The 12,552-nt window shown below is 39.0% G+C and overlaps 1 protein-coding gene across 1 annotated transcript in view; it reads right to left on the bottom strand.

Annotated features, from left to right (window-relative positions):
* ABLIM2 (actin binding LIM protein family member 2) overlaps positions 1 to 12,552 on the bottom strand; it is a 127,031-nt gene that overhangs the window by 26,424 nt on the left and 88,055 nt on the right. The window contains exons 15-17 of the mRNA XM_063457740.1: positions 8,307 to 8,359; positions 8,014 to 8,155; positions 5,813 to 5,871 (exon numbers count right to left, since the gene is read on the bottom strand). Of these exons, the coding sequence (XP_063313810.1) occupies positions 5,813 to 5,871; positions 8,014 to 8,155; positions 8,307 to 8,359 (254 nt within the window). The remainder of the gene's footprint in view (positions 1 to 5,812; positions 5,872 to 8,013; positions 8,156 to 8,306; positions 8,360 to 12,552) is intronic.

Genomic DNA, 12,552 nt, shown 5'->3' with positions numbered 1-12,552 from the left:
TACCTATTTCTGACGTGAATTTCAAATTAAGGGTGTTTTCATTAAGTGATTGTACAAAAAGAGAGAAATCATCTGTGGTGCCGCTCCATATTATCATTATATCGTCGATATACCTTTTCCAAGAAAGGATATATCGGGTAAACTGATTGGAGTCGGCTGAAAAAACTATTTTCTCTTCCCACCAACCCAGGTGCAGGTTGGCATATGAGGGCGCACAAGACGTCCCCATCGCCGTACCCTGCACCTGGTGGTAGTAGGTATCGTTGAAGAGAAAAAAGTTATGTGTTAGTACAAAATGCAGTAATTCAATTGCAAATTCACTATGTTGTTGTAGATGTTGACCTCTCTGTAGTAGAAAGTATTGTACATGCTTAAGCCCAATCGCATGTGGGATTGAACTGTAGAGTGCTTCTACGTCTAGACTGCAGAGTTTGGAATCTGGGGGTATATTAAGCGTTTTGAGATGAGCCAAAGTTTGTTTGGTGTCCCTTAGAAAAGAGGGAAGTTTCGCAACTAAGGGTCGTAGGATGTGATCCAAATATACACTTACATTTTGAGTCAGATTATTGTTTCCTGACACTATAGGTCTGCCTGTTAAATCTTGATATTTTTTATGAATTTTAGGCAGACTGTAAAATGTAGGTATGCGTGGATTCAAATTCAGCATGAAATCATATTCTTTTTTAGAAATTAGATTATCATCAAAGCCCTTTTGTAAAATCTGTTTCAATTTACACAGGAAAGTTTTTGTTGGGTCTGTTTTTAAGACTTTGTATGTAGTGTTGTCAGAGAGAATTTTCTTAGTGATGGTAACATAATGCGAGGTATCTAAAATCACAGTGTTGCCCCCCTTGTCAGAGGGTTTAATGGTTATTTCCTCTCTGGCTTGTAACTTTTTTAGTGCTTTTAATTCACCATAGGTGAGATTGGCATTTGGTTTAAGCAGAAATTTTGCAGGGGATAAGGCCTCGATCTCTTTACAGACCATTTCCAAAAAGGTCTGTATATATTTGGAATCACCTAATCTTGGACAAAATTCACTTTTGCGGCACAAGTCTGTAAGGGGACAGATTTTTCTTTCAACTGGATCGCTTTCTTCTAAGAGTTCTGCTAACAATAAAGTGAGTTGGTAGTCTTTGAGGTTCAGGCCCAATTCTTTGGCTCTTTTCTCCTCATTTAAGGCATGTGTTTTGTGGAGTAGTAATTTTCGAACAAAGAGATTAATATCCTTGACCCAGGTGAACTTATTGAATTGAGGAACTGGGACGAAGGAAAGTCCTCTTTCCAATAAATTATGTTCAGTCTGAGTCAAGGTATATTTGGATAGGTTAATTATTTGGTCTCTTTCTAAAATCGATTTCTCCGATAGGATTGTCTCTTTGGTCTTGGTCTCAAGAAAGGGCGTTCTTCGTTCTGTGTTTTCTCTAAAAAAGTTACTCCCTTTTTAAGAATGCTTCTATTTGATTCACTGGAGGTAGATGGGGTTGATTGTGAGTCAGTGTCTGAACCACTTGTCTCGTATTCGGAGGTGGAGATTTGGTCTCTATCAACCCTTCTCCTTTACTGGAATTTTTTATTATATACATTGCCAGTTTTAAAATCCCTGTGATCTCTGAGGAATTTTTGGTGTTTCCTCTGTTTAATGATTGTCTGATATCTCTCTAAATTAGTCTGTAGTTTGCTTTCATTAGAGGCAAATGTGGGATCCGTTTTAAATTGATCAATTTTATCTATTTCGGTATCCACCTTTGTCTCAATGTCTTGTAATTTCTTTTTTTCATATTTACAGATAATTTCCATAAAGCGGTTAGAACACTGGCCTGCTGCTTCTTCCCATTCCTTTATAAAGTCCTCCTCATCAATATGATTAGATGGAGTTGTGGGTACCCTCAAACCTCTTGGTATAAGACCCTTTTTAAGATAATTTTCAAGTGAGGAAATTTCCCAACTCGTTCTAATCTGTTGTTTATAGAGGTTGGAAAGTGTATTAAACCCAGCAGTTAATGTATAGTTAGATTGTTCAACAAGCAAATTAGATTCAGAGAACACCTGATCTGCATCTAGACACCAAGTGGAGAAATCCTTTTTATTTGAAAGGAAACCTGCCATATTGAGAGGAAAATTAAATTAGTGAACTCTGAAGAGATCTGACCAAGGATATGTAGTGGGTCTTAAACCCTATGAATCAAATTAAATAAGATAAAGAAAGTGCATCTATACCTCATACAAGAAGAGGAATAGGACGCACTGAGGTCAGAATGGTGGTTCCAGATCCACCAAATAGGGCTTGTACCCGAAATAAGGTTATAGAGTCAAAGAAAATTATTTGAAACTCAAAAACATGAGAATCAAAGGCTGGTTTTAATATATTTAAGAATACTATACAGTATAAATATATCCCCTGGCCCAACCATCAGCACTGAATATATACAATTGGAAGGAGGAAACAGCCCCCCGATATTGGCATACAAAATTCCAGTATACAATTATACTATCCAATTAGTGTCTCCAAAAATAAAAACAAAAAAGATTTATTGTAATTCATTCAAAGTTAGACGGAGACAGCAAAACTTGGAGCTAAGAAAATATAATATGCCAAATAATTAATCAAAGTGAGGAGTCTATGAGTGCCATAACCCACTCTGCCGGACCTAGCAGTGATTGATCTCTAGGTCAGGTTGAGTGGATAAATGTAATGCCAATCAATGTGTAGGTATATAAGATGGGTCAGTACAGAAAATAAAACAAGGGGTTAATGCATGAAATACGTACGGAATGCATAACTGATTGTACAATTGTTGCATGTAATCCCGGGTAGGACGGCCTCATTTTATAAACGTTACAACAGTAGTACTATACAAGCTAGACAGGTTGTTTGCTTTTTAAAGTTTTGCCATTGACCTAGAGATTGAAAGTACAAGTTATGGATCATATGATCCGAATGGTAACATGCTAACTTATTAACACAACAAGAAGTAGGTGCATTGTTGTAGACAAATAAAGTTAAAGTAGTATAGGTTGATATAGCGTATCTAGGGTGGTAAGGCACGTTAGGGAAGCAGACTCGTGTCAATAGACATACATGCCCGTTCAGATGTGGCAAGGCGATCTGTCTTGTTATAAGGCATATCAATGGGCAGGCATGATAAAGTCGCTTAAGTTGCGTTGAATGTCACAACAGTGTATTACTATACTGGTTAAACCGGTAGATGCAGGTGTAGTCACATTATTGGGTACAGTCGAGCCTTAAAAATCTGCAGGGAAACAGCATGTAGATTGCTATATAGACCAATTTTGAATACACGTGGTTGTACATAATGTGATGAACCTGCAAAAAACTTCGTAGCATGCCAGATAGTTAGGTAGCATTAGTAAAAACATGGTAGTACAGCACAATGTTTGAGCGATAATCAGACAATAGGGTTTTATATACAGTGTGTATGTATTATAGTAAAGGATTGGTTTGTAGGCTATAGGTACCGGTCTAGATTAAGCAGATCGCACCTAGTTACTCATGGGTGTGCCCTCTAGACATACAGTAGATAGTGACATAATAAAAAAGAAAAATAAGGTAAAATACAGCGTGGTTGAGCGGGAATACTACAACGCGTAGGCGTAAGGCGCGTGTAGATTTAGTAACACAGGATTCTTGTAGTGAATACCCAAGATAATATTATTATCACCTAAGGGTGTTTCAAGTAAGAGTGCTGGATTCTACATAGGCAACACATAAATGGATATCAAAGCAAATAATAACAAACAGAAAAAGGAACGTTAGATCATGGATGCATAGGATATCACGTTATATTATTTTAGCTAGCGCTTATATTACGTAGAGTTTGCATTGAGGCCCGTGATCCCATATACTGCATAACATGGGGCTCACGGTTCCCACTGCCGAGTCCGGGTTATTCATCCTATGCCAGACGCGTGGAAGGTGTTGCTGGCGTGCTGGTCTTTATGTAGATCGCCGGTGGTATCGTGTGCGTGGGGGCATCACAAGGGGGATTCCGATGCCATCGAGCCTGCCTGTTAGGTGGTAAGCGCCACATAGGGGTCAGGTGTTCGGCCCGTCGGCACAAATGGAACAGATCTCGCTGGGTCCCATGAGTGCTGGGGTGACCTTGCGTCCTGCCGGGTTGTCTGTGTGAGGGAGTCCGGCGGCAGGCCGAGTGCTTGCAGTAGCGGTGTCGCGTCGTTCAGTTCCCTGATCTGATGGGAGTCAGCTCCCTGTTGTACGGTAAGCACATGGGTTGTTTGCCACCTGATGTCTATTCTTGTCACCCAGTTTAATGTAGGCACCTGATGGCAAGATACTTGATGCACATTTTTTATTGTAATATACCAAATCTACATCTGTTCTTCTATGTCAGCATTGGTTCCAGAAGTGAATTATTTTTACTTTTGTAGAAGTCTCAAATAAATAATACAACATATGGCAAAGCAAGTCGAATATTCTCTATTTTACTACGTTCTTCTAAAAATCCTCCAGGATATAAATTCATTAAACTAAAAGGGCCATCTGTTAAGTGTCAGTTTGTGTTGTATCCTTCCTTAAATGGTTTAAAAGAGTCTAAATAACTTGTTCTATTTAATAGTAAAATACTTCTTTGATCTGTTGATTAAAAAGGCAAATTTCTTGCAATAAACAAAGCTAATCCCTGTGCAGTCCTTTCAGTAGTTATGGTTATTAGTGCCTACCCTTGGCACCCTTTAATGCTTGTAAATTACATTTCAAATAATGCTTAGCCAGGCTTCAAACCTATTTTTAACATATTGCACTTTTAGTGTACTTTTGTCTTTGTCACACATGGAAGATGCATAATTCAGATTTGCTACCCACATCTTAATTGTTGTATTTTTTAAAAGAATGGTGATTTAACACTCTATATTCACATTGATTCCTTCATTATAATTGGTGATAAACTGTTTTAGCATGGTTTCACAACATTCCTCGATCCCACCGAGTGCCCATGATGCATCCCCTACATCTGATCTTCTCTGCTACGAAAAGCCACATGGACCATGCAGGACCGCATTCATTGGTTGAGAGGATCTGCTGAGTGCTCTAAGCCAATGAACACTGTCTTTCATTAGCTGTGCTTCCCTCTACAGAAACACCTGGTTCCTTTTGCTGGAGAAAACACAATGGAGCATGGGTACCAAGCAAGATCCAGTTAAGATGCAAAATCCATCCTAAAATGGCTTGACATCTTACTGTGCACGGTGCCATGAGTGGCACTCCAGCAGGCTGTATTGTTTATGGTGCATGTAGTGTTCCTCTAATAATAAGAGCTGTAATCACATTACCAGACAATCCTAATGGACCTGGTGCTGATGGGCCTAAATACAGGGTCATAATTAAGAACACAAAATAGTTTTACTAAATCAGGAATTGTGGGGAATGAACAATGGAACTGCAGGATACGGTTAGGATGTGGTTTCGGTCCTCGGTCATCTTTAGCAGATGTGTTGCCATAGCAACATTAGAACAATATTTATAACTGTTTTATGTCTCATGTGCACATTGCTAAGTTGCACAATTGTGATTGACTGGATATATTATTTCTTGTTATACATTTTGTGGTAAAATTATTTGATAAGACTGTTTTGAAAATATATAGATATTGGCTAACTGCGCAAGTTCGAAGAAGACTTTTTTGAGTCGTTAAAAAAAGTACGGAGTGATCTTTAGGATTACAAAACCTGGCTGTCCAAAGTTTACTGTCGGCAGGCAAACTGGCAAGTGTAAAAATGTTTACCCTCCTAACACGTCACTATATAAATGCACAGTAAAACGAGACATACTCACTCTATTTAGACCATTTTTACCATAACCAGGAAGGGATGCTGACTTGGAGTATAGTAAACCTGGAAAATAGAGACATTTTACTTTTTACTTAATGTAAATGCACTAGATCTATACATTTGTTTTGAATCGGTTGATCCATCAGCGGGGTGGTCAGGTACACAGAACTAGACCCATTTAGCAGACACCTGGTTGTTAGCAGCATACTAAATGAAAACAGCCGGGAATACATTTTACTTTTTTTTTGCATGCTGAGAAATTAAAACAAGTAGCAGAATGAGCCGCTCAAATAGGCATGTGTTGTAGATACCACTGCACTTCAACATGGAAAACCTAGCTATCTTCCAGGGACCAAAAAAATCCCACTGAAAACAGTCAGCTCAGCTCTGTGTTGGAGGTACTGATCAAAGAGATTTCTCTACAGGACATATTTGGCTTCTGTGATTTAGACAGGACATTTGGGTGACTATAGAAAAGGATCAGGACTCATATCTGTAAATAGTAAGTTCACGTGTGGGATTGGGGTGCTGAGTGAAAGGGGTACAATAAATTTTTGCACCATGAACTAATTGAATATTGTAAAAGAAATAGACAGTTTTAAAACAGCCCACAGATGCCAGACTGTAGTTGCCATTTGCACTATCCTGAAAAGACCCCACCTGGGCAAGGTGTATAAAAGAATGTTACATAGTTACATAGCTAAAAAGAGATATGTGTCCATCAAGTTCAGCCTTCCTCACATATGGTTTTTGCTGTTGTCTTTACAATTGTTTTGCTGGGGCAATTAAAGGGACACTATAGTCACTAGAGCAACTACAGCTTAATGTAGTTGTTCTGGTGAGTATAGTCAGTCTCTGCAGCCTTTTTAATGTCAATGTTCAGAGAAAACTCCTCCGATTACCACTAGAGTTGTTTCCTGGGGCAGTGCTGTACAGTGACACTCTGCATGGAGATGCTGAATGTTTCCCATAGAGATGCATTGAGTCAATGCATCTCTATGAGGAGATGCTGATGCGCTAGGGCAGCGTTTGGACCTTGGACCTGCCCCGTCTCACCTCCTTGGCCGAACTCATAAGAATTAACATTCTCAGCCAATCAATTTTGATGATGTCAGCCAAGGAGGTGGACTCGCACAGTGCTGGAAAAATGAGAGTTTTTTACTTACTTAAGGGGGAAAAGGGGAGTAGGGATCCTATACGTGTTTTTAACAATATATGGTCAGGTACACATTTTTTTTATTCCTGACCTAATAGTGTTCCTTTAATACATAGCTTTAACTATTAACTATGATTACTTTTTAGTATCTCACTGTTTTTTCTACTATACCAGCTTGATGATGAAATTTAAATCAGAAAGATTTCTCCTAATGATTTTGGGAGGAAGGGGCTCATCTAATTAGAAAATGCAACATTTATCACATTTAAGGTAACACAATATGATTCTAGTTTTTTTAAACAAGCAACTTTATATTCAACCTTGACAAGCCAAATATTTATTTTGCTTTTCAATTTGCTATTTTGTTTGACTGCAGTAAAATATTATTTTTTTTTTTAAAAGAATGTTATAAATCAGACATACAATCATCAATCAAGCCCAATTAGAGCAACAGTCTGGGAAATGAGCACAAAAGAGTACAAAAAAAGTCAATGCAACTTTTGACGACGGCAATAAAGAAATAATAAAAAAAAATAAGCAAATGTACATCAAGACAGGCTGGATATGACATAAGAATGGATGGCTGCATACAATAGTTAATGACTGCAGAAAACCAGAAAGCAAAGTAGGAACAATCAATGAGAAAACAAAACAGTGAATTATAAATGTCCGACAGATTTGGGCATTTAAAGCCCTTTGGACACTGTGATAGGTTGTTATGTTGCTATTTCATCTAATATTTTTTCCTCTCTTGGGTTATGAATATTTTAAAAAAATATTTTCTTTGCTGTCGAGAGAAATAAAGAGGGCAGCATAATTTTCACATCCGTGTCTTTAATGAAATCATGACTTTACGCCATGTTAACACACAAAGCTGTAGTGGGACAGTAAGGAATCGTCCATGGGTGGTAGAGGTTCCTCACATATTTAAGAAGGACTAAAAATAGACGCCAAACAGAATTAAAAGAAAGTAAGATAAATTATTCTCTGATAATTTGATTCAAATATTGTCATTACTTACTGAAATCAACACATATAAAATTACTCACTGTTGTAAGACCCATCACCTTGAGTGTTCTTCGACGCATCTCTGTAGGATCCAGAGCTGTGAGACAATGACCGTGTATCGGTATCTGTGGAGTTACACTGTCCGTCAATCTCTCCCTTGAGAATAAGCCAATTTGTTTTCACCTGAACCAAAAACAAAAACAACGTTTTACTAGGCGTAACGGAGTAATAGTAGTAACTCTGATCTATGACAATATACTGTATTATCTTGTTATTGGTAACCAGTGATTCCAGTATTTTAAGCAAGTTGATGCAATCACCTCTAGAACTTTACCTTGCTACTATCTGGATCTAAATTGATTTCGTCCCCTTCGGATCTTCTTGATGCTGAAACAAAAGGTGATAGGAAAAAAAAAAAAAAAAAAGTAAACAAACAATCCAGTAAATTTAAATCTGCTAGATTTAGGCCAAAATAACTAAATTGGGGATATAACTTACGTGGATCGTTTTTCAAACTTTCAAACTAATCGGTGTAAGATTTGCAAATTTGGTAATTATTTCACCAGGATTCACTACTGACAGGGTAATTCACACATTTGTGAATGTTGTTGGGAATTCAAATTGAATTCAAAGAGAATTTCAAATTATTTTTTTAAAAATAACTAAATTGGAAAAATTAGTTATGTTTTCAATTTGACTTAAAATTTGAAATTGACTTTGAATTTACAATTCACACTTTTAAAAAACGCTGTTAGTGTATAAATCCCTCCACGACGTTACTGCCTAAAATTCCTCTTACATTCACAGAGATAGGTACTTTTGCATATTACCTAAAAAATCAGAAACAGACTTTTAGTAAATCTTTTCAGTGGAATTATTTTCTTCTCTTTATGGTCTGCACATGAATAATGCGGCACATTTTTTTGCAAAGAAAACCAACATGAAAAGTAGGCTTTGCATAAACCAGATTGCACGACATGCTTTATAGACAACGAGCGTACACATTACACAAAATAAAACATGCGTGTGTCATAGGAAGAAAACAGCATGGGAATTATTGTTCAGTGATAAAGAAATTCTTCTTAATTTTGGCAAGTTATTTAAAATCTAGTGCTATTTAATAACTTGTGAAAAGATGATGAATCACCAAGCGTTTTGTTTTTTTTTCGTTATATTTTACAACTCTTTAAGAGGGAACTACTCAAACTAAAATCCACACATAGAAAGGTCTGTGATAAGCTGTGTTATAATAGAATAATTGGAGCTAGTAAGTGGGATGCAGATATCAGGGGTGTGAGCGGTGGGGACACCTGTCCCCCTTCATTTTCGTCTCCCCCCCTTTTTAAAAAAAACTTTCTTCCCCTTTCTCTCTCTGCCTACCTCCCTTTCAGGGGTGGATGGGATGGGACAACCCGACCAGGACACTATTATATTATTTAGCGGAGGTTATACCTTGATATGTACTGAGATTGGTTTCTTTGAGTTTTGGTAACTACCTGGACCTTGTTTTAGACCACTGTCACACTATCCAGCTGCTGATTAGCGTAACAACCTTTTGTGACTATGTGTGGCTTTAATTTATCGTTAAGGTAATTTATATTATGTTACTTGACACCATGGTAGATATGCTATTTTTTTTTAATCCTTGTGTTTTACTCCCTTTCTTATGGGACATGTTCATCTTATGTTACACCCTCTTTATGTTATATATCCATGCTGTAACATCAATACATGCTGTAACACTGCGTGTCTCGTTACTGGTTATGTCATGTTACTGTACCACTTTCCTAGAAAAAAAATAAAAAAAATAATAAGAAAAAAAAAATGAACAGTGAATTGGATAGGAAAAAAAGTAATCTCAGCTGGTTTTGCATTTAGACTTGTTATGGAATATGGATCATATTTATTATTGTGCCGCCTACCTGGCCCAGTTTTTATTACCTTCTCTTTCACCACATGGAGTGGTAGAAGGTCTATTTTAGCTGCGACGATGCTTTGTGGAGTGATGGCTTGCAGGATCATCTAGTCCGTCAATATATACTACCCTTTTATAAACCTTACTGGAAATTATCAGGAAATGTGTATACTTTTGCTTGCATTTGATTGAGCATTTAAATCATTCAAAATGTTTTTTTTAAAATGTATTAACTCAAACAAAAGTCATATTTTTTGCACTTCCCTATTTGTTTTAAATATGTTTATTGGTATCGTGTCTTGAGTTCTCATATCAGACAGATTTTCATTAAAGCGAACAGTCGCCTACGCAGAGGCTTAACTATCGGTTCATAAAAGTAAATGCGGATTATCGCCTGCGCAGAGGCGATTTGATCAGAACATTTGAACATACATGTATTTTGCAGGAATGCATTTCCATGTATTACAGCACCGACTGTACACAATGAACCAATATAACATGTGATGCTAGCTGCATGTGGGTGTTAAGCTGCATGGTTAAGTATCCAATAACTGCGCTTTGTGGGCTTGAACACAGATATATCTTGATGAAAGGTTTGAAGAAAACTAATAAGGCTAAGAAAACAAAGATAAAACTGTATGCATTGTATATAAGCTCACGTATTAGTGTTAAAGCGGGTTAGTGCCTGCGCAGAGGCCTGATTTTCATTGCATGAATGGTTATTCAAATCGTTGCCTGCGCAGAGGCTCATCAATCGTGTCTGTTATTCTACAACGTTTAATATGATATTACATTTGAGCGTGTTTTTGTCGTCTTTCTTATTAGGGCAATGTTCAAACTTTACAGTATCTAATAATCATGTGGCGTTGGATGATAACATATCATTAAGCTCTTGCTGCCTGGCCTGATTCTTATCCGTCTATCCTGCATATTTATAGCCAAATAAAATAGAGCAACTTGTAAGCATGTAAACCTGTAAATGCTCATTTAAATAACGTAATTAACTTAACACACCATATAGTTCTGGTAAAAGGGTCGTGCATACTACCATATTATTTAACATGTTGTACCCTGTATATTTAACTGTGTATGACGTAAGGCTGTAAAATAAGAACTTTAAAACTTTTGTTGCAGAAGCGGTGCCGTTGTCTGGCATCGTGAGGCTATAATAAATCATAGCTATTAGCAATGCGCCATTGGCTTAGACGTATACATATTAAAGAGTATATCTTATGTACATGGGCTTATGTAATAGGAAACATTAGCATGGTAAGCCCTAGCCAAGCAGGGTCTAAATTTTAACATACAAGTCACTTCGCTGGAGGGGGCGTAATGGCACCCGGCGTGATGAAGCCATCTGATGTGCAATTGGCGGCCTTCTCCGTGGCTTTTCTTCGGGCTTCCCTCTGGTGTGACCTTCCCATGGCTACCTCGGAATGGTACTGCACATGGTGGGTCCGTTGTACCCCCCTGAGTCTCACCAGTTCCCCCGGGTATGACAGTCCTCCCCCTTTTCCCTCCCAGGCAGGTTTCTGTGTCTTTAGGGGGCTTACCTTATGCTCTATGATTTATGGTTTCTGTGTCCTCCCCACCTTAGAGTCCGCTGTGCACTCACCTCCTGCACCTCCCCAGCTTCAGAAGGGCCTTCCCGGGGCCCCAGCCCTGTCTTGCCTCACCCTCCTCCGGCCACTTACATGTTGCCGGCACGTGCCCTCCGGCCACCGGTCCGCCGGCGGGCCCACGCTTCACAGCCCCACCGGGCTCACAGAGTTGGGGGCTGTTGTCTCACAGACCACCACCAAATCCGGGGTTCAGAGCCGGTTCTCCATCGACCCATCCGCCGCCTGGGGGAGTCCAGACGTGAGTTCCGCCGCCCCGGGGGTCCGGGTGTCCCAGCGCGGGTTTCAGTTGCGTGCGTGTGTGGGTCGCCTCGTGGCGCTATGCGGGTACTGTGTATCCGTCGGCCTGTTTAGCTCCGTGTATCGGAGCGTCGCACACCGGGTGTGTCTCCTCCTCCAGCCTCTGAAGTTCCGCCTTTTGGGCCGGGATCATGCAACGTAGGCCTCAGGGGTCGCTGTGTGCGCCGAGGGTTCAGTATGTGCTCGATCGTTGCACTCCCCGGTTCCTCTCCACCTGGTCTCCCCTCTGGTTTCTGGTTTCGGCAGGTATCGTGGGTATTTTATGTGGTTTATGTTATTTTAGTCTTTTCTCTGCCGGAGCCGGTGTGAGTTGCGACCGCTCGGCTCGGCAACCCGGCCCCGCCGACCGCCCTTCCCTATTTGCAATGATCAATGATAAGATGATTAGTTCCTAGTAAGAGTAAAAGGGTCTATAAATTCACTGATAATGGTAAATGGCCACTGTTCCCATCAGAACTTGCTCAAGTTAGCTGAATTCTGATTTTATTTCACAAAACCCCAAAGCTGTCGGAACAGAGTAAAAATGAGCAAAATAAGGTATGGGCAGTTATTAAAATTGCTAAATGGTAGTTCTTATAAACATTTTGAAGACCTTGTCCCTTTACGAGACCAATGAGTCATGCACATGAGAGAGAAAACAAAATAGTTAACAATAATTAGAAGCAGGTTTTTTTTGGCATAGTTTAGCACCTACTCATTATTTCTGTTTCTGAAAAGGAATTTTCTGGAAAATCTGGGTGTTTCCA

Source organism: Pelobates fuscus, chromosome 6, assembly GCF_036172605.1.
Source record: "Pelobates fuscus isolate aPelFus1 chromosome 6, aPelFus1.pri, whole genome shotgun sequence".
Classification (NCBI taxonomy): Eukaryota; Metazoa; Chordata; class Amphibia; order Anura; family Pelobatidae; genus Pelobates; species Pelobates fuscus.
This window is presented reverse-complemented; position numbering and strand designations above follow the sequence as displayed.